The sequence below is a fragment of the Microchirus variegatus genome (genome assembly GCF_963457635.1).
Source record: "Microchirus variegatus genome assembly, chromosome: 20".
NCBI classification, from domain to species: Eukaryota; Metazoa; Chordata; class Actinopteri; order Pleuronectiformes; family Soleidae; genus Microchirus; species Microchirus variegatus.
Window position 1 is genome coordinate 1,117,469 of NC_139821.1, and position 23,039 is coordinate 1,140,507.

Consider the following 23,039-nt stretch of genomic DNA (forward strand, 5'->3'; position numbering starts at 1 on the left):
TTCCACTTTTTTAACTAATTTAAATGTCAAAAAACAAACAAACTACACACTCGGCTTCTTCAGTGAAATAAACTTCCTGTCGAAGAAGAATCCTGGACCACGTTCTTCATCCCAAACTGTCCCACAGTGAGCTGGAGGTCATGGAGGAACTGAACCTCAGACCCTTGAGCCTCAGACCCTTGAGCCTCAGACCCTCATAGCTATGATCTGTGAGGACACCTGGAGGGACACAATCATAAGCCTCATTCAGGTCCACAGGACTCCCATGTCCCCTCTATAGACCTGGTCCACTGCTTCTCCTGGATCTGAGGTTCAACTCTGGGTCTTTTCTCCAGGACCCTGGTGTGGACCTTCTGAGTAATGTGGTCCTCTGAAGATGAAAGACACTCTGTGGTCCTCTTCTTAAAGTCTACATCTTAATGAGATGAAGGACAAATGAAGGACAGATGAAGGACAGATGGACAGATGAAGGACAGATGAAGGACAGATGGACAGATGAAGGACAGATGATGAACAGGTGAAAATGTGTTTTTGAAAAAGAGACAAAGATGGAAACAAAGTTTCTAATGAAGCTGATGTTGTTGTTAATGAGTTCCTCAGAGAATTAGAGAGTTCAATAAAAGAAGATGAGAGACGAGCGCACGCTAACAGGAAGTACATTCATGCTAACACGATCACTAATGTTCTGTTCACTCTGATGTTCTGTTCACACTGATGTTCACACTGATGTTCTGTTCACACTGATGTTCACACTGATGTTCTGTTCACACTGATGTTCTGTTAACTCTGATGTTCACACTGATGTTCTGTTCACTCTGATGTTCACACTGATGTTCTGTTCACTCTAATGTTCTGTTCACACTGATGTTCTGTTCACTCTGATGTTCTGTTCACACTGATGTTCACTCTAATGTTCTGTTCACTCTGATGTTCACACTGATGTTCTGTTCACTCTAATGTTCTGTTCACACTGATGTTCTGTTCACTCTGATGTTCTGTTCACACTGATGTTCACTCTAATGTTCTGTTCACACTGATGTTCTGTTCACTCTGATGTTCTGTTCACACTGATGTTCACTCTAATGTTCTGTTCACACTGATGTTCACACTGATGTTCTGTTCACTCTGATGTTCACTCTGATGTTCTGTTCACTCTGATGTTCACACTGATGTTCTGTTAACTCTGATGTTCTGTTCACACTGATGTTCACTCTGATGTTCACACTGATGTTCTGTTCACTCTGATGTTCACACTGATGTTCTGTTCACTCTGATGTTCACACTGATGTTCTGTTCACACTGATGTTCACTCTGATGTTCTGTTCACACTGATGTTCTGTTCACTCTGATGTTCACTCTGATGTTCTGTTCACTCTGATGTTCACACTGATGTTCTGTTCACTCTGATGTTCTGTTCACTCTGATGTTCACTCTGATGTTCTGTTCACTCTGATGTTCTGTTCACTCTGATGTTCTGTTCACTCTGATGTTCTGTTCACTTTGATGTTCACACTGATGTTCTGTTCACTCTGATGTTCTGTTCACACTAATGTTCTGTTCACTCTGATGTTCACTCTGATGTTCTGTTCACTCTGATGTTCTGTTCACTCTGATGTTCTGTTCACTCTGATGTTCTGTTCACTCTATGTTCACTCTGATGTTCTGTTCACTTTGATGTTCACACTGATGTTCTGTTCACTCTGATGTTCTGTTCACACTAATGTTCTGTTCACTCTGATGTTCACTCTGATGTTCTGTTCACACTGATGTTCCGTTCACTCTGATGTTCACACTGATGTTCTGTTCACTCTGATGTTCTGTTCACACTGATGTTCTGTTAACTCTGATGTTCTGTTCACACTGATGTTCACTCTAATGTTCTGTTCACACTGATGTTCACACTGATGTTCTGTTCACTCTGATGTTCACTCTGATGTTCTGTTCACTCTGATGTTCACACTGATGTTCTGTTAACTCTGATGTTCACACTGATCTGTTCACTCTGATGTTCACACTGATGTTCTGTTCACACTGATGTTCTGTTCACTCTGATGTTCACATTGATGTTCACACTGATGTTCTTTTCACTCTGATGTTCACACTGATGTTCTGTTCACTCTGATGTTCACACTGATGTTCACACTGATGTTCTGTTCACACTGATGTTCTGTTCACTCTGATGTTCACACTGATGTTCTGTTCACTCTGATGTGCACTATGATGTTCTGTTCACTCTGATGTTCACTCTGATGTTCTGTTCACTCTGATGTTCACACTGATGTTCTGTTCACTCTGATGTTCTGTTCACTCTGATGTTCTGTTCACACTAATGTTCTGTTCACTCTGATGTTCTGTTCACACTAATGTTCTGTTCACTCTGATGTTCACTCTGATGTTCTGTTCACTCTGATGTTCACACTGATGTTCTGTTCACTCTGATGTTCTGTTCACACTAATGTTCACTCTGATGTTCTGTTGACTGTGATGTTCTGTTCACTCTGATGTTCTGTTCACACTGATGTTCTTTTCACACTGATATTCTGTTCACTCTGATGTTCACTCTGTTCTGTCTGATGATGATGATGATGACGTTCTCAGGCTCTGTGACATCACAGCTCTCCTCTTCTTCCTCTTCTTCTTCTTCTTCTTCTTCTTCTCCTCGTGTCGTCCATCACTTGTAGACGTTGATGATGTCATCGGGCGAAAACCTGACGGCGGTGACATCGCTGGTGGTGGACGGCGTTCTGCAGCTGTCCGAGCACCGGTGGTCGTTCTTCGCGCTGTTCCTGTCGCTCTACGCGTTCGTGGTGTTCAGCGACTCTCTGGTGCTGTACGTCATCTGCTCTCAGAGGAGCCTCCACCGGCCCATGTTCGTCTTCACGGCGGCGCTGCTCTTCAACTCGCTGAGCGCCAGCACCGTCATCTACCCCAAGCTGCTGTCCGACCTGGCGTCGGGACCTGGCGGCTCCCTGGCGGTGTCCGTCGCGGCGTGCCTCGCCCAGGCCTTCGTCGTCCTCTCCATGGGCGGCGCCAGCTTCATGCTGCTGGCCGCCATGGCCCTCGACCGCTACCTGTCCATCTGCCGCCCGCTGCGCTACGCCGCGCTGGCGTCCCCCGCGGCGGTGGCGGCGCTGCTGCTGCTCTGCTGGCTGCTGCCCGCCGTCGCGGTGGGCGCCGTGGCCCTGCTGAGCAGCCGCCTGACGCTGTGTCGCTCCCGGCTCGGCAGGATCTACTGCGACTTCTACAGCTTCGTCCGGCTGAGCTGCGGCCCCGCCCGAGAGCTGCTGCTGGTGCAGGCCTTCAGCCTGCTGGCGTCCGCCGTCACCGTCCTCCTGCCCGCCGCCTTCGTCGTCTTCTCCTACGCCCGGATCCTCCACGTGTGCCTGCGCGGCTCGCCGGGCTTCAGCGGCCGGGCGCTGCGCACGTGCGCGCCTCACCTGCTCGTCTTCGTCAACTACTCGCTCAGCACCGGCGTGGAGCTGCTGCAGCGCCGCCTGCAGGCCGACCCGGAGGCGGCGCCGCCCTCCGTGCTCGCCTCCCTCCTCATGGTCCTGGTGCCCACCGTGTGCAACCCGGTGGTTTACGGGCTGAAGATGGGGGAGGTGTTCGCACACGTGAGGAGGATCCTGAGAGTCTGATGATGGTCATGTGACTCTGAGATACAGACCATAATAATGTTATGGTTCACGTGAGCGACATGTGCACATTATAAGACCCTAAGCGACGGAAATGTAAACTTAAACACTTTGTTTTCTCTGTTGATATAGAAATAAAGTCTCACTCTGAGTTCAGTTCATGTGTTCGTTAACACACACACGCACACACACACACGCACACACACACACACACACACGCCAGAGAGCAAAGCCGCAGCTTTTCTTCTTATTTGGACATGAACTGAATCACCGCTGTGATGAAGTGTTCGCCAAGGAATGTGTGGCAGAACACAGGAGGGGGGATTACACTGTGTGTGTGTGTGTGTGTGTGTGTGTGTGTGTGTGTGTGAGGACATTACAGAAACACGTTCACAGGAAACACAGGAAAACTGTGAAGTTTGTAAAACCGCTCGCTCACTCTCCCCGCACCAAACCCCATAGAGAAAACCACTAATTTTAGCTCACAGGGACACAGGAGCTGCTGGTGCTCTGCTGCCTCTTGTGGTCACTTTGTGTCACTGAGGTTAATTTAAAAGAAGTTTTTCAGAGGCCGAAATTAACAAAATAAGACATTGTATGTTAGCGAGTGGATCAACAACTCCTGTGAACTCCTGTGTCTCTGTTATGTTAAAATCACTGATTTTCTCTATGGGCTTTGGTGTGGGAGAGTGACTGATTTACAAATATGATATTATATTTTATTATAATTCATTTATTATAGTTCATCATAATTATATATGTAAGGATAGCGGCAGAAACACAAGCAGCAGTGCTTTTATTTTGAAAGGCCTAATCCGGATGTGGTTGTTGACATTCCCCCCCCCCGACTCTTCCTCGGGCTCCGTGTGTTTCCGTGTATTTCCGTGTTTGGTCGTGTTTCTCCGGCTCTTCGCAGTGGACCAGGAGGACAGGACTCGGGCTGTGTCTCTGTGTTTGTCCGAGGAGGACATTTATCTGAGAGGTTTACGTCCACAAACACTCACTTACTTAGTTAGTTAGTTTGTTAATTAGTTATTTAGCGTGAACGCGGGTTAACTAGCTAACCAGCAGCTAACGCAGGAGTTAGTTTGTTAGCAGCCATGGCGCGAGCGGTGTCCTCCGTGTGTCTGTCCCTGTCTCTGCTTGTCCTCATGTCTCTGCGCTGTTTGTCCTTTAACCTGGACGTGGACACACCGTCTGTCTTCTCTGGACCTGAGCGGAGCTACTTCGGCTTCTCTGTGGACTTTTTCAAACCCACCAACAACCGGAGGTAACTAGCACTAACACTAACTAGCATTAACACTAACTAGCATTAACACTAACTAGCATTAACACTAACTAGCACTAGCACTAATAACAATAACCAAACCCAGCTACTGATGATGATGATGATGATGATGATGGACAACTTTGTCTCGACATGACTGTGACGTCATCACGTGTCGCCTCAGGCTTCACATTTTTCTGTATCTATAAATATCGTTTTATCGTCTTTTTTCCCTCGTGTATGATTTATGATAATCCATAAATATCGATATATGGATATATTATATTATAATGAATACATTAAGAGTCTCCATCGCTTTCACTACTTCACGTCTCCTCACGGCGGCGCCACTCACGTGAATGAGCTAAAGTTGTTTCCCTGAAGAAATCCTGCACTTTTCACACCGATGTCGCCATGTATCGCGATATTATTGTCTTTCACAGAATCATGATATCGAGATATTATTGTCTTTTCCATGTACATAACATGTACATCATGATATTATTGGTGTTGTTGACGTGTATCGTGATATTATTGGTATCATTGACAGTGTATCGTGATATTATTGGTATCGTTGACTGTGTATCGTAATATTATTGGTATCGTTGACCGTGTATCGTTGACGTGTATCGTGATATTATTGGTATCGTTGACCGTGTATTGTGATATTATTGGTATTGTTGACCATGTATTGTGATATTATTGGTATCATTGACCGTGTATCGTGATATTGTTGTCTTTCCCAGAATCATTATATTGTGATATTATTGGTATCGTTGAACATGTATCGTGATATTATTGGTATCACTGAATATGTATCATGATATTATTGGTATCGTTGACTGTGTCGTGATATTATTGTCTTTCCCAGAATCATTATATCGGGATATTATTGGTATCGTTGACCATGTATCGTGTTATTATTAGTATCGTTTTTTTACAGTGTATTTACAGTATAGGTTACAGTGTATTTTACAGTGTATTCAGTCAGAGTTACAGGATTAATCCAGACAGGGATTTTCCCTCACATTCACTTCCTGTTTCCTGTGCTTGTGACAGGGTCACCAGAGGTCAGCAGACGTCCTTTAAGTCTTTCCACACTTTAAAAACATTCTTAGCTCTAAATTAAGCAGGTTTTTGTTGTTGTTGTAAACAGCAGGTCTGCTGAAAGAGCTGAGTCATCTGAACAGTCTCAGTGTGAGTGAGAGGGTGAACAGAGCTGCTTCTCTTTAGAAACATGACTCGTGTGGTTTTACACCAGTGCAGCTCTGTGGTGGTGAGGCTGTAAATTCACTCACACTAACATCCACACACACTGTTTACACTGTTGATACTGATACACTGTTAACACTGTTACACTGTTAACACTGTTACACTGTTGATACTGATACACTGTTACACTGTTACTACTGTTACACTGTTAACACTGACGCTGTTACACTGTTAACACTGTTAACACTGTTACACTGTTTACACTGTTACACTGTTAACACTGACGCTGTTACACTGTTAACGCTGTTACACTGTTACACTGTTTACACTGTTACACTGTTGCACTGTTTACACTGTTACACTGTTAACACTGACGCTGTTACACTGTTAACGCTGTTACACTGTTAACACTGTTACACTGTTTACACTGTTACACTGTTAACACTGTTTACACTGTTTACACTGTTATACTGTTAACGCTGTTACACTGTTACTGCTGTTACACTGTTAACACTGACGCTGTTACACTGTTAACACTGTTACACTGTTTACACTGTTACACTGTTAACACTGACGCTGTTACACTGTTAACGCTGTTACACTGTTAACATTGTTATACTGTTTACACTGTTACGTTACACTGTTTACACTGTTACACTGTTACACTGTTTACACTGTTACACTGTTGCACTGTTTACACTGTTACACTGTTAACACTGACGCTGTTACACTGTTAACGCTGTTACACTGTTAACACTGTTACACTGTTTACACTGTTACACTGTTAACACTGTTTACACTGTTATACTGTTAACGCTGTTACACTGTTACTGCTGTTACACTGTTACACTGTTACACTGTTTACACTGTTACACTGTTTACACTGTTACGATGTTACGCTCTTTACACTGTTACACTGTTACAGTTACGCTGTTTACACTGTTACACTGTTTACACTGTTACACTGTTTACAGTGTTACCCTGTTACACTGTTTACACTGTTACAGTGTTACGCTGTTAGACTGTTATACTGTTTACACTGTTTACAGTGTAAACAGTGTAAACAGTGTTACACTGTTACACTGTTACACTGTTAAGCTGTTACGCTGTTACACTGTTACACTGTTTACAGTGTTACACTGTTAACAAACTTTGAGAACTTCATGGACAGATGAACTGATGATGTTTCTGTCGCAGCGCCATCTACAGGTGTTTACAGTGGTGTGCTGAGGTCAAAGGTCATGTGTGTGTGTGTGTGTGTGTCCCCTCAGGTCAGATGTTCTGATCGGAGCTCCTCGTGCCAACACATCAGGGTCCACCGTGGTGGAGCGAGGAGCCGTCTTCTCCTGTCCGTGGAAGACCTCTGGTTCCTGTCAGCCGCTGCAGTTTGACTCCAAAGGTTCTCATTCACCCTCTCACCCACACACACACACACACACACACACACACACACACACACACACACACACACACACACACACACACACACACACAGCAGCACAGCACAGTGTTGATGCTGCTGCATACTCATGTTCACACACGTCAGGAATGTGTGTGAGAGGCAGGAGTTGTGTCTCTGTGTGTGTGAGTGTGTGTCTCTGTGTGTGTATCTGTGTTGTTGTCCGTGTGTTTCCTGTGATAAAACACGACTCGGTGTCGTGGTGGTGACAGCCACAGAGCGTTAAACTGCCGAGTCATGTTCTGCCATCAAACCACCACATCCTGCTCTGAGTCCAGATGATAAACAACAACAACAACAACAACATGGTAGTGAGTGAGTGAGAGAGAACTAATCACCAACATACAGTCCTAGTTCATCTTTACAGGATTTGAATGACGACATGGGTTTGATGGTCCAGATGAACACACATGTTTTTCTCAGCCTGTGGTCACATGACAACAGGAAGGAGCGTGGACAGAAAGCTCCGCCCACTTTCCTCAAGATTCAAGTGTTCATTAATTAATTAATTCATTCAGTCATTGTGTCTGTGTGCAGATGACAGGGTGAATGAAGCTAGACATCAGATGGAGTTCAAGTCCAAACAGTGGTTTGGTGCTTCAGTCAAATCAGACGGAGAACACATCCTGGTGAGACACGCTGACCTTTGACCTTTGACCTTTACAGCACACGTTCACGGCTTTAATCCTTCCTGTGTGTGTGTGTGTGTGTGTGTGTGTGTGTGTGTGTGTGTGTGTGTGTGTGTGTGTGTGTGTGTGTGTCCAGGCCTGTGCTCCTCTCTATCAATGGTCCACCTACGGGACCCCAGACCGTGAACCTGTAGGAACCTGTTTTCTGAAGAAAGGAACGTCGGTGGTGGAGTACTCACCCTGCAGATCAAGTATGTCCCTGTCCTCGTCTGTCCTCGTCTGTCCTCGTCTGTCCTCATCTGTCCTCATCTGTCCTCATCTGTCCTAATCTGTCCTCCTCTGTCCTCCTCTGTCCTCCTCTCTCCTCATCTGTCCTCCCTTTGTCCTCCTCTGTCCTCATCTGTCCTCCTCTCTCCTCATCTGTCCTCCCTTTGTCCTCCTCTGTCCTCATCTGTCCTCTCTCCTCCTCTGTCCTCATCTGTCATCTGTCCTCATCTGTCCTCCTCTGTCCTCATCTCTCCTACGTCCTCCTCTGTCCTCCTCTCTCCTCCTCTGTCCTCATCTCCTCATCTGTCCTCATCTTTCCTAATCTGTCCTAGTCTGTCCTAATCTGTCCTCCTCTGTCCTAATCGGTCCTAGTCTGCCCTAATCTGTCCTAGTCTGTCCTAATCTGTCCTCTTCTGTCCTAATCTGTCCTAGTCTGTCCTTATCTGTCCTCCTCTGTCCTCATCTGTCCCAGTCTGTCCTAATCTGTCCTAGTCTGTCCTAATCTGTCCTCCTCTGTCCTCATCTGTCCCAGTCTGTCCTAATCTGTCCTAGTCTGTCCTAATCTGTCCTCCTCTCTCCTCCTCTGTTCTCATCTGTCCTCTGTCCTCATCTGTCCTCATCTGTCATCTGTCCTCATCTGTCCTCCTCTGTCCTCATCTCTCCTCCGTCCTCCTCTGTCCTCATTCCTCCGTCCTCCTCTGTCCTCATCTCTCCTCTCTCCTCCTCTGTCCTCGTCTGTCCTCATCTGTCCTAATCTGTCATAGTCTGTCATAGTCTGTCCTCATCTGTCCTCTGTCCTCATCTTTCCTAATCTGTCCTAGTCTGTTCTAATCTGTCCTAGTCTGTCCTAATCTGTCCTCCTCTGTCCTCATCTGTCCTCATCTGTCCTAATCTGTCCTCCTCTGTCCTCATCTGTCCTCATCCGTCCTCATCCGTCCTCATCTCTCCTCCTCCGTCCTCCTGTCTGTCCTCGTCCTCTGTCTCATAATAAGATGTCTGTCCTCTGTCCAGGTGCTAACTCTCCTGAGGGACAGGGCTTCTGTCAGGCCGGCTTCAGCGCAGACTTCCTGAAGGTAGGTAACCATGGAGACGACAGAGAGAGAGAGAGAGAGAGAGAGAGAGAGCGCCTCCCTCTGGACACTTTCAGGTTACACTGACCATCAAATGAAAAAAAATGTTCTTGCTACACGCACCGATTTATTATGAACACGTGATGCACTTTGTTCGTGGTCCAGCAGAGGGCAGTGTGTTGAGTGAACGTGTGTTTTTCAGAACAACAGGGTGGTGGTGGGAGGACCAGGAAGCTTCTACTGGCAGGGTGAGTCACTCACTCACTCACTCACTCACTCACTCACTCACTCACTCACTCACTCTAAACACAACATCTGTAATTATTGTTTCTGATTGAGCAAACACTCACTTGCACAACTGACCACACACACACCCTCTACTGTCAGACATGGATTACAACACACACACACACACACACCCTTTAATTACAGTGTGTACACACACACTATAGTTTTGTTGTTTTGTTTTTAATCGTTAACTCTGTGTGTGTGTGTGTGTGTGTGTCTCAGGTCAGCTGATTTCAGACGACATCTCAGAGATCTTTAAGCGCTACAACAACAGCAGCTACTACACGCCGTACGCAAACACGCAAACCACCAAGTCGGCGGGCGCTCAGTACGACGACAGTTACCTCGGTAATCGTCCGTGTTCTGTCTGTCAATCACAGAATAACCACAGGACACTGGTGTTTGTAAAAACACTCACTCTCCCACACCAAAGCCCATAGAGTAAACCAGTGATTTTAACATCACAGAGACACAGGAGTTCACAGGAGTTGTTGATCCACTGCTGCCTCCATCACTAACTTACAATGACTGATTTTAATGAATTCGGCTTTTGAAATATTTAATTTAGACTTAAGTCAGTGACACAAAGTGACCACACGAGGCAGCAGAGGACCAGCAGCTCCTGTGTCCCTGTGAGCTAAAATCACTGCTTTTCTCTATGGGGTTTGGTGTGGGAGAATGAGCGGTTTACAAACTTTTGATCGAGGAGGTGACTGATCAGTGTGTGTGTGTGTGTGTGTTCCTCAGGTTACTCTGTGACTGTTGGAGACTTCAATGACGATGGAAAAGAAGGTGTGGTCACGGTGGTGATTTCCTGTTAATCGGTTGTGACTCCGCCCCCTTTCCTCTTTAGTAATGTGACGGTTGATGTTTTGTAGATTATGTGACCGGAGTTCCCCGAGGAGACAAAGCACTGGGCTATGTAAGTGTGTCACACACACACACACACACACACACACACACACACCATGGTCACGTGATGTGATTGACAGCTGTCATGTTGTGTCGTCATGTGTCAGGTGAGCATCTTCAACGGCATCAACATGGAGTCCATGGTCAACTTCACAGGAACGCAGGTGAAAATAAACATCCTCATGTCCCTGTTGTGTCCTCATGTCCTCATGTTGTGTCCTCATGTCCCTGATGTGTCCTCATGTCCCTGATGTGTCCTCATATCCTTGTGACGTCCTCATGTCCCTGTTGTGTCCTTATATCCCTGTTGTGTCCTCATATCCCTATGACGTCCTAATGTCCCTGATGTGTCCTCATATCCCTGTGACGTCCTAATGTCCCTGTTGTGTCCTTATATCCCTGTGACGTCCTCATGTCTCTGATGTGTCCTCATTTCCCTGTGACGTCCTAATGTCCCTGATGTGTCCTCATATCCCTGTGACGTCCTTATATCCCTGTTGTGTCCTCATATCCCTATGACGTCCTCATGTCCCTGTTGTGTCCTTATGTCTCTGATGTGTCCTCATTTCCCTGTGACGTCCTAATGTCCCTGATGTGTCCTCATATCCCTGTGACGTCCTAATGTCCCTGTTGTGTCCTTATATCCCTGTGACGTCCTCATGTCCCTGTTGTGTCCTCATATACCTGTGATGTCCTCATGTCCCTGATGTGTCCTCATATCCCTGTTGTGTCCTTATATCCCTGTGATGTCCTCATGTCCCTGATGTGTCCTCATATCCCTGTGACATCCTCATGTCCCTGTTGTGTCCTCATATCCCTGTTGTGTCCTTATATCCCTGTGATGTCCTCATGTCCCTGATGTGTCCTCATATCCCTGTTGTGTCCTCATATCCCTGTGACGTCCTCATGTCCCTGATGTGTCCTCATATCCCTGTGACGTCCTCATGTCCCTGATGTGTCCTCATATCCCTGTGACGTCCTCATGTCCCTGTTGTGTCCTCATGTCCCTGTTGTGTCCTCATATCCCTGTTGTGTCCTCATATCCCTGTGACGTCCTCATATCCCTGTGACGTCCTCATATCCCTGTGACATCCTCATGTCCCTGCTGTGTCCTCATGTAGTGTCCTTATATCCCTGTTGTGTCCTCATATCCCTGTGACGTCCTCATGTCCTCATGTTGTGTCCTCATGTCCCTGTTGTGTCCTCATGTCTCTAGTAATAACCACAATAATAACAGTGTAACCTCCTGTGTTTCATAGATGGCTGCTTATTTTGGACACTCAGTAGCAGCTGCAGATCTGAACAACGATGGGTGAGTGTGTGTGTGTGTTCTTGTCCTTAAGGCATACTGAGGACAAGTGAGGGGTTTTTAACCAACAAAGTGAGGTCATTTTTACGAAGTGAGGACATTTTGGCCGGTCCTCACTTTGTCTTCATTGAGATCACTTCCTTAGGTTTTAAACATACTGTACTCTGTTTTTAACAGAGCTCCTCCTCCTGTGTTTCACACACTTTCTGCTCTGGGGCTCCACCTGCAGACATGTTATGGTACTGCAGCCAGTAGTTCTACATAGTTGTCATTCATGAAGTAGATATTTGTAAAGTGGAAATGATGGTCCTCACTTTGCCAGCACTTTTACCCGGTCCTCAGTATGCAACAGGTCCAAGAATGTGTGTGTGTGTGTGTGTGTGTGTGTGTGTGTGGTCACAGGAGCGCCACACGCTGGTTTAATGAGGCAGGAAACATAAACGTTGTTCCTGTCTGTGCTTCCAAAGGTTGGTGGACGTGTTGGTCGGAGCTCCTCTCTTCATGGACAGAGGTTCAGACGGAAAACTCAGGGAGGTGGGACAGGTGAGGACACACGCACACACACACACACACACACACACACACACACACACACACACACACACACACACACACACACACACACACACACACACACACACAGCTTTGTAACATTAGCTGCGTCACATTAAAAGACAGCTGCTGTTTTCACCAGCAGGAAACTGGAGACATGAAGCAGCAGCAGCAGCAGGAAGCGTTAATGAGCTTCAGCTTCAGAGGCCGAACTATAAAAGAAAGTGATTTACAGCTGCTTTTAAAGTTGTACTGGTACAATGTAACACACTGGTGACTTTGTATCCTCTTAACTCAAGACTCTGACGTCTACGTCACACGATCACGTCTTTATCTCGGTGTTAAACTGATGTTTGTAGACACACTCACTCTCCCACACCAAAGCCCATAGAGAAAACCAGTGATTTTAACATCACAGAGACACAGGAGTTCACGGGAGTTGTTGATCCACTGCTGCCTCCATCACTAACTTACAATGACTGATTTTAATGAATTCGGCTTTTAAAATGTTTCATTTAGACTTAAATCAGTGACACAAAGTGACCACAAGAGGCAGCAGAGGACCAGCAGCTCCTGTGTCCCTGTGAGCTAAAATCACTGGTTTTCTCTATGAGCTTTGGTGGTGGTTTACAAATTTGTGGTGGAGGAGGTGACTGATCAGTATGTGTGTGTGTGTGTTTGTGTGTGTGTGTGTGTAGGTGAGTGTGTACCTGGGTCAAGGTGGGTTTTCCTTCCACCACCCTCCACAGACACTGATGGGGTCAGAGGTCTACGCCAGGTACGGCTCTGCTATCACGGCGCTGGGAGACCTGGACATGGACGGATACAATGGTGAGAGACACGCACACACACACACACACAGACACACACACACACGCTGCAGTATAACTCTGTGTGTGTGTGTGTGTGCGCGCAGACGTTGCCATCTCTGCTCCGTACGGCGGCGGCTCAGATCATTATGGTCTGGTTTACATTCACAACGGTGGACCTCAGGGTCCAGACTCGACACCTTCACAGGTAACAGAGACAAACATGGTTCTGCATGTCCTCCTCCTGATGATGATGATGATGATGACGATGATGACGATGATGACGATGATGACGATGATGATGTGTCTCAGGTCCTGCGGGGGAAATGGGCGTCCAGCTACATGCCTGCTAGCTTTGGTTACGCTATGACCGGAAACACTGACATAGACCAGAATGGATATCCAGGTACGCGCACACACACACACACACACACACACACACACAAGCACACACACAGAGCAAGAATAACGTGATTGTGTGTTTTTCTGTGTTTTTCAGATTTAGTAGTTGGAGTGTTTGGAGCTGACAAAGCTGTTTTATACAGGTGTGGGATATTGTTATTCTCTGATAAAGAATATACAGACTTTTTTTTGTGAAATTTTGGACCACATTTTTTTTTTCAAATTTTGGACCAAATTTGTTTTTTCAAATTTTGGACCAATTTTTTTTTTTTCAAATTTTGGACCAATTTTTTTTCTTCAAATTTTGGTCCACATTTTTTTTTTCAATTTTTTTTTTCAAATGTTGCACCATTTTTTTTTTTTCTATTTTGGAACAAATTTTTTTTTTCTAAATTTTGGACCAAATTCTTTTTTTTTTCAAATTTTGGACCAACAATTTTTTTCCAAATTTTGGACCAACAAATTTTTTTGGTAGCATAACATAGTATAGCATGTAGTTTTTTTTTCACATTTTGGACGACATAGTATAGTATGACGTTTTTGTCAAATTTTGGACCAAAAATTACAAAAAAAAAAAAACATCGAAAAAGTTTTCGTGCCCTTTTTGCTCTGGGGCTCCACCTGCAGACATTTTATGGTACTGCAACCAGTAGTTCTTTGTAGATGTCATTCATGAAGTAGATATTTGTAATTGTGTTGATTTATAAAGTGGAAATGCTGGTCCTCAGTATGTGGCAAGTACAAGAATGTGTGTGTGTGTGTGTGTGTGTGTTGATCAGAGCCCGTCCTGTGATCAGTGTCAACGCCACGTTGGACATCACGCCTCAGATCATCAACCCAGAGGAGAAGACGTGTTCACTTCCTGGAAGCGGCGTAGATGTTTCCTGGTGAGTGTCCGACTCGGCAGCTCCTGTGTCCCCGTGAGCTAAAATCACTGGTTTTCTCTATGAGGTTTGGTGTGGCAGAGTGAGTGAGTTTAGATCTTGAGATGTTCCTTCGTCGTTCGTCTCCTCTGAACTCTTCTGTTGTGTTCTTCAGTTTTAAAGTGAAGTACTGTTTGAAGGCCAGTGGTCGTGGAGCTCCTGCGTCTCTGGGTGAGTCAGTCAGCCGATGTTTAGATCAATGTGTCGTCTCCTCACCTCCTCACCTCCTCACCTCCTCACCTCCTCACCTCCTCACCTCCTCACAGCTTTCCGCGTGGATCTGATGTTGGACCGTCTGAAGCAGAAGGAGACCAAGCGCGTCTTCTTCCTGCACAGTGAAGGCTTCCAGTACTCCAAGAACATGACGGTGTCCAACGGCAAAGCGCCGTCCTGTGAGGAGCAGTTCGTCTTCCTGAAGGTGAGAGAAGGTCCCACCATGCAGTGACGCTGAGTCTCCACATGGTGGCAGCACAGTCTTCAGTCACAGCTCAAACTGGACTTCGTACAAACACACTTCAGAAAACAGGAACTCTCCCTTTAACCTGATGAAGGCAATGATGTCGTTGTTAAAGTGTGTGCGTGTGTTTGTTTTAGGACAACCGTGAGTTTCGGGATAAAATCACACCCATCTCCGTGGCCATGGATTATAGTCTGGATTATCTACAGGCTGCAGATAAAAGTGGACTATTACCAATCCTGGACGCGTCCACACCGTCCAACATCACCAAGCAGGTAACACTTTGTGTGTGTGTGTGTGTGTGTCTCTGTGTGTGTCTCTGTGTGTGTCAGATCTGATCGGTCTGTGTGTTCTCTCCCCCGGTCTTGTCTCCTCTTCCTGGTCTTGGCTCCTCCTCCTCCTGGTCTTGGCTCCTCCCTCCTCAGGCTCACATCCTCCTGGACTGTGGAGAGGATAACGTGTGTAAACCTGACCTCAGGTTGTCAGTGAAGAGGTGATTTAAGAAAAAAAAAAAAAAAAGTCATGTTTGTGTGGCATTGAGCTTGAGAAAAAAGCTGAGTCATTCTAGTTATTCCGAGATACTTTTTGATTTTAAGACAAAAGCCAGCTCAAAGTGCATCAGGGCAAATGGATCATTTTCCTGATTTTCAAAAATTCATTAAAATTATTTCTTAAGATATATGCAAATATTTTCAACGGATCCTTGTTCAGGGTGACGCTGACTATTATGATGGTGAATTTCAAGTCATTCCGAGATACTTTTTGTTTTTGAGAAGAAACTCAGCTCACTGTCAAAGTGCATCAGGGCAAATGCATCATTTCATGATTTTCAAAAATTCATTAAAATTATTCCTTAAGAGATTTGCAAATATTTTCAAAAGATCCTTGTTCAGGGTGATGCCAACTATTATGATGGTGAATTCCAAGTCATTCCGAGATACTTTTTGTTTTCGAGAAGAAAGTCAGCTCACTGTCAAAGTGCATCAGGGCAAATGTATCATTTCATGATTTGCAAAAATTCATGAAAAATATTCCTTACGAGATATGCAAATATTTTCAACAGATCCTTGTTCAGGGTGATACCGACTATTATGATGGTGAATTTCAAGTCATTCCGAGATACTTTTTGTTTTCGAGAAGAAACTCAGCTCACTGTCAAAGTGCATCAGGGCAATGGATCATTTCCTGATTTTCAAAAAATCATTAAAATTATTCCTTAAGAGATATGCGAATATTTTCAACTGATCCTTGATCAGGACGATGTTGGCTATTAGTGTGTACAATTTCAAGTCATTCCGAGATACTTTTTGTTTTCGAGAAGAAACTCAGCTCACTGTCAAAGTGCATCAGGGCAAATGGATCATTTCATGATTTTCAAAAATTCATGAAAAATATTCCTTAAGAGATTTGCAAATATTTTCAACAGATCCTTGTTCAGGGTGATACCAACTATTATGATGGTGAATTCCAAGTCATTCCGAGATACTTTTCGTTTTTTTGAAGAAACTCAGCTCACTGTCAAAGTGCATCAGGGCAAATGGATCATTTCCTGATTTTCAAAAAATCATTCAAATTATTCCTTAAGAGATTTGCAAATATTTTCAACGGATCCTTGTTCAGGGCGACGCTGACTATTACTGTGTATAATTTCAAGTCATTCCGAGATACTTTTTGATTTTGAGACTAAAGCCAGTTCAAAGTGCATCAGGGTAAATGGATCATTATATAATTTTCAAAAATAAATTAAAATGATTCCTTAAGAGATATGCAAATATTTAAAACTGATTCTTGTTCAGGAAGCTGAGTCATGTTTGTGTTGCAGTGACCGTGATGAGATCTACATCGGCGATGACAACGCTCTGACTCTAGAGGTCAGCGCAGAGAATCGCGGCGAGGGAGCGTACGAGGCCGAGCTGCACATTTACCCTCCACAGCAGGCGGACTTCACCGACGTGGTCCGCAGTCAGGTGACCTCTGACCCCGTGACCTGATCACACACACACACACACACACACACACACACACAGATGAGTGACTGTGTGTTTGTGTCTCAGACTCTGTCCAGACTCTCGTGTGCTTATAAGATGGTCAACCAGACCAAGATCGTGGCGTGTGACCTTGGAAACCCCATGAAAGGAGGAACCAAGGTCAGTCATGACTCTCTTACTCCAGCAGGGGTCACTGTCACACATGCTCTGTCACCTCCTGCTCTCTGATTGGTCCTCTTCTTCTTCTTCTTCTTCTTCCTCTCTTCTCTCCGATTGGTCAGATTCTGGCAGAGTTGAGGTTCAGTGTTCATCAGCTGTCAGAGGAAGCCACGTCTGTGAAGTTTGACCTGCAGATCGTCAGGTAGGTGTGTGTGTGAGTGTGTGTGTGTGTGTTCTTGTACTTGCGGCATACTGAGGACCAGTGAGGGGTTTTTAACCAACAAAGTGAGGACATTTTTACAAAGTGAGGACATTTTGGCCGGTCTTCACTTTGTTCTCATTGAAATCACTTCCTGAGGTTGTAAACATGCTTTACTCTGTTTTTTAACGGACTGTTTCATACACTTTTTGCTCTGGGGCTCCACCTGCAGACATGTTACGGTACTGCACCCAGTTGTTCTTTATAGATGTCATTCATGAAGTAGATATTTGTAATTGTGTTGATTTATAAAGTGGAAATGCTGGTCCTCACTTTGTCAGAACTTTTGCCCGGTCCTCAGTATGCAGCAAGTATAAGAGTGTGTGTGTGTGTGTGTGTGTGTTCTTGTACTTGCGGCATACTGAGGACCAGTGAGGGTTTTTTAACCAACAAAGTGAGGACATTTTGGCCGGTCTTCACTTTGTTCTCATTGAAATCACTTCCTGAGGTTGTAAACATGCTTTACTCTGTTTTTTAACGGACTGTTTCATACACTTTTTGCTCTGGGGCTCCACCTGCAGACATGTTACGGTACTGCACCCAGTTGTTCTTTATAGATGTCATTCATGAAGTAGATATTTGTAATTGTGTTGATTTATAAAGTGGAAATGCTGGTCCTCACTTTGTCAGAACTTTTGCCCGGTCCTCAGTATGCAGCAAGTATAAGAGTGTGTGTGTGTGTGTTCTTGTACTTGCGGCATACTGAGGACCAGTGAGGGTTTTTTAACCAACAAAGTGAGGACATTTTTTCAAGTGAGGACATTTTGGCCGGTCTTCACTTTGTTTTCATTGTAATCACTTCCTTAGGTCGTAAACATGCTGTACTCGGTTTTTAACGGAGTGTTTCATACACCTTTTGCTCTGGGGCTCCACCTGCAGACATGTTATGGTACTGCACCCAGTAGTTGTGTGTGTGTGTGTGTGTGTGCAGATGATTAAACATGTTTATATTTCAGCTCTAACCAGTTTGACAACACCAGTCCTCAAGTTTCCAGCATCACCAAACTGGCAGTGCTGGCCAGAGTCTTCATCAGAGGGTAACGCACACACACACACACACAGGCGCGCACACACACACACACACACACTCACTCACTCACTCATTGTGTGTGTGTGTGTGTGTGTTGTCCTCAGGTCGTCGTTTCCCGATCAGGTTCTTCTTCCCATCGCTAACTGGAAACCTAAAGAACATCCTAATGTTGGTGAAGACATGGGTCCACAGGTGGTCCACGTCTACGAGGTCTTTACACACGCACACGCACGCACGCACGCACGCGTACGCACTCACACACAGCTGGCGTCTCCGCGGTAACGCTGCGACCTCTGACCCCTCAGCTGCTGAACAGCGGGCCCAGTACGATCAGCAAAGCTTCGGTGGAGGTGAAGTGGCCGTACGTACAGAAGGACGACTTCCTGCTCTACGTCACCAGCTTCAAGACGGACGGACCAATCAACTGCACCGCTGACCGACCCATCAACCCTCTCAACGTGACGGTCAGACACACACACACACACACACACACACGTGTCCTCTAAACATGTGGACACAGTTACACACTGAACCTTTACCACCTGTGTGTGTGTGTGTGTCACAGACCTCCATCACCTCACAGAAGAACACCAGTGTGGTTCCACCCAGAGACAGAGAGACGGAAGGACGGAACAAGAACCTCATACGCAAGAGAGACGTGGACATGAGGGACGCTCAGAGTGACCAGCAGACACTGGTACACGCACACACACACACACACACACACACACACACACACACACACACACACACACACACACACACACACACACACACACACACACACACACACACACACACACACAGGAGGAGCTTCATGGACACAGCGTGAATCTTCTGTGTTCTTCTGTCGGTGGTTCTCCATGTTCTCTGCTCCTCACTCTGTGTGTGTGTGTGTGTGTGTGTGTGTGTGTGTGTGTGTGTGTGCGCGTGTAGGACTGCAACACTGTAGATTGTCTGGTCCTCAACTGTCAGGTTGGTCGTCTGGAGAGGAAGAACAGCGCCATCCTCTACATCAACGCTAACCTGTTTGTCAAAACCTTCATGAAGGTAACACGCGCGCACACACACACACACACACACACACACACACACACATCAGGTTTACTTCATTCACTAACCGTCCCTCCGTCTTCAGCCCAACTATCAGAACCAGTCGTTCGAGCTCCGGTCTTCAGCGTCCTTCAAAGTCCTGGAGATGCCGTACAAGAACCTGGTCTCAGACCTTCCATGGAACAGCACCTCAGTATGAACACGCCTGTCAATCACACTGAGCCACGCCCCCTCTCTGTTACCTGTGTATGTGTGTGTTGACCAGTGTGTGTGTGTGTGTGTGTGTGTTTTCAGATGAGTGTGTCGGTCATGTGGGTCCCTGATGTTCCTCAGTCAGTCCCAGTGTGGGTCGTGGTTCTGGCTGTGTTAGCAGGACTGCTACTGCTAGCTCTGCTCATCTTCATCATGTACAAGGTGAGGGGGAGGAGCCTCACACACACACACACACACAGTTCAGATGTTAGCTTAGCTGTTAGCTCCACCTGTGAGTTCAGCTGTTAGTTCCACCTGTGAGTTCAGATGTTAGCTTAGCTGTTAGCTCCATATGTGAGTTCGGATGTTAGCTTAGCTAATAGCTCCACCTGTGAGTTCAGATGTTAGCTTAGCTGTTAGCTCCACCTGTGAGTTTGGATGTGAGCTTAGCTGTTAGCTCCACCTGTGAGTTCGGATGTTAGCTTAGCTGTTAGCTCCACCTGTGAGTTCGGATGTTAGCTTAGCCATTAGCTCCACCTGTGAGTTCAGATGTTAGCTTAGCTGTTTGCTCCACATGTGAGTTCAGCTGTTAGCTCCATATGTGAGTTCGGATGTTAGCTTAGCTAATAGCTCCACCTGTGAGTTCAGATGTTAGCTTAGCTGTTAGCTCCACCTGTGAGTTCGGATGTTAGCTTAGCTGTTAGCTCCACCTGTGAGTTCGGATGTTAGCTTAGCTGTTAGCTCCACCTGTGAGTTCAGATGTTAGCTAAGCCATTAGCTCCACCTGTGAGTTCAGATGTTAGCCTAGCTGTTTGCTCCACATGTGAGTTCAGCTGTTGGCTCCACCTGTTAGCTCCACGTTAGCTTACGTGTGTCTCTGTTGTCTTTGTCCTCAGCTGGGCTTCTTTAAGAGAGTCCGTCCTCCACAGGAAGACAGCACTGAGAAGGAGCAGCTGCAGCCAGAGGAGAACGGCACCACTGACACCTAGAGGTCAAAGTGTGTCGGTGCACAGAAAGAACTTTCAGGGTAAAAAAACAGAACCGCTCTCAGATTTTATCGCATTTTTATTGGGGTTTTTTAGTTTGAGTTTCATTTTTTTTCTAATGATGTGTTTGTGCCAAACAAGAAGCTCCGCCCACATCTCACCGCTCACACGTGAACTCGTAGCCTCGCAGCGGGAGCTGGAAACGTCGTTAAAAGTCACGTAAACATCACGCTAGCGTCAGAGCTGAGATTTGATCGGGGGTCGTTTCCGCGGAGATACGAGGTCACCTCTTTGTCAGGGGGCGGAGCTTGGCCTGATTATTTGCACTTTCAACAAAAACTAATAATAGCAATAATAATAATAACAATAACAACAACAATAACCCAGACTCGTCCAGAACTGCTGATATACTTCAATTTCACTGTTGCCATGGTTACACTTTACTGCAGCTTATTACAACCCTGTGACCCTGAAGGTCACCTGACCCTGACCCTGAAGGTCACCTGACCCTGACCTTTGTTTTAGTGCAACATTAATTTATCTGTTTACTTTTCCATTCCTGTGTGTGTGTTTGTGTGTGTTTGTGTGTGTGTGTGTGTGTGTGTGTGTGTGTGTGTGAGTGTGTGTGTCCGGTTAATTTCACTGCGTTTGTATTTTTTTTTGTTTGTTTATAAAATCACTCCAAGAATTGACCACTCCCTAACTCCGCCTCCAGCACGGTTACCACGACGAGCAAAAGTATTTTTTTTTATTCAAGGAACAAAAATAAAAGCTGAACCACTAGAGGGCAGCACTGATGTCAGTAGCCTGGAGGCTAACGTAGCAATAGTAGTTTTAGGTGGACGGGGCTTAATAAAGTCTGCAATGTTTTTTTTGTTTTTTTTTAGCTCAACAATCCGTTGACGTGTCGTCACTAAATAAAAAAACAATCAATGCATTTACGAGAAGTCGTAGGCGACGCCCACTGCCTCGGCCAATCAGAGAGCAGAAGAGATAAGAACAAAAGACAGACATTTAGTGACTGAAAATGAAAAAAAAAAGGTGTTTTGTCTGAGCAGCAGGGGGCGCTCACTCACATTAAACTGCTGTAACCATGTTGATGAATATGTTGTTATCTTACGTCAGTAACGTAAGTGTTTTCATGAATTCAGCCTCGCTAATCTGGTTATTTATTTCTGCATCGGTAACAAACATTCACAGATAATCTGACGCAGATTAACAGTGTGTAGATAAAAATCCTTTGATGTAACAACTTTTTTCACGTAGTTTAGGGAAATTGAACTTTGATACGAGATGATTTCACTTTGACTGAAATAAACGGATTTGATCACATGATGTCGTCGCTGTTGTTTACGTTTAAAACGTTTGTGTTTAATCCACGACAAAATAAAAGTTTATAGTTCTTAAACTCTTTTTATTTCGTGTTTTTATTTTCCTCTAAATGTGTGTGTGTGTGTGTGTGTGTGTGTGTGTGTGTGTGTGTGTGTGTGTGTGTGTGTGTGTGTGTGAGATTGTTAATGTTTATTGATGTTTTTGCTCCACTGAAACTGGATCTTTACAAACCTCATAGAGTAAACCAGTGATTTTAGCTCACAGGGACACAGGAGCTGCTGGTCCTCTGCTGCCTCGTGTGGTCACTTTGTGTCACTGATTTAAGTCTAAATGAAATATTTCAAAAGCCGAATTCACTAAAATCAGTCATTGTAAGTTTAGTGATGGAGGCAGCAGTGGATCAACAACTCCTGTGAACTCCTGTGTCTCTGTGATGTTAAAATCACTGGTTTTCTCTACGAGGTTTGGTGCAGGGAGAGTGAGTGACTTTGGTGTGGGAGAGTGAGTGTGTTTACAAACCTCAGTTTAACACCGAGATAAAGACGTGATCGTGTGACGCAGACGTCATAGAGACTTACAGCCGAGAGTCAGGCTCCGGTTTTTGACAGCAGGGGGCGCTCACAGTCAAGCAGAGAGAGGGGGAGAGAGAGAGAGAGAGTGTGTGAGAGCAAGCCAATGAGAGAGTGTGTGTGTGTGTGTGTGTGTGTGTGTGAGGTTCAGCTCCACATTTTCACCGAACGACTGGAAACCAGAGAAGCACATGGAGTCTGATGATGATGATGATGATGATTCCTCCTCCTCCTCCTCCTCTTCATCATCTTCATCATCTTTGATTTTTTTTTTTCCTTC

General features: G+C 45.4%; 2 protein-coding genes across 2 annotated transcripts; both read left to right on the plus strand.

Annotated features, from left to right (window-relative positions):
• Positions 1-2,690: 2,690 nt before the first annotated feature.
• Positions 2,691-3,638, plus strand: LOC310941513 (olfactory receptor 11A1-like; the record flags this gene model as incomplete). The annotated part of the gene is made up of 1 exon (XM_083906700.1): positions 2,691-3,638. One exon carries the CDS (start codon positions 2,691-2,693, stop codon positions 3,636-3,638), a length of 948 nt encoding a protein of 315 aa, XP_083762826.1.
• A 937-nt stretch (positions 3,639-4,575) lies between these two features.
• On the plus strand, positions 4,576-22,233 carry itgav (integrin, alpha V). The gene is made up of 32 exons (XM_083906820.1): positions 4,576-4,905; positions 7,386-7,513; positions 8,111-8,202; positions 8,339-8,453; positions 9,481-9,542; positions 9,742-9,787; positions 10,050-10,175; positions 10,575-10,619; positions 10,706-10,749; positions 10,847-10,903; positions 11,999-12,051; positions 12,516-12,591; positions 13,299-13,431; positions 13,517-13,617; positions 13,722-13,815; positions 13,909-13,954; positions 14,591-14,698; positions 14,850-14,905; positions 15,001-15,152; positions 15,329-15,466; positions 15,617-15,684; positions 17,014-17,158; positions 17,246-17,338; positions 17,461-17,540; positions 18,554-18,634; positions 18,732-18,837; positions 18,933-19,091; positions 19,193-19,324; positions 19,564-19,677; positions 19,766-19,873; positions 19,975-20,094; positions 20,769-22,233. The coding sequence occupies exons 1-32, from the start codon at positions 4,736-4,738 to the stop codon at positions 20,859-20,861; spliced, it is 3,141 nt and encodes a 1,046-aa protein (XP_083762946.1). The 5' UTR covers positions 4,576-4,735; the 3' UTR covers positions 20,862-22,233.
• Positions 22,234-23,039: the final 806 nt, after the last annotated feature.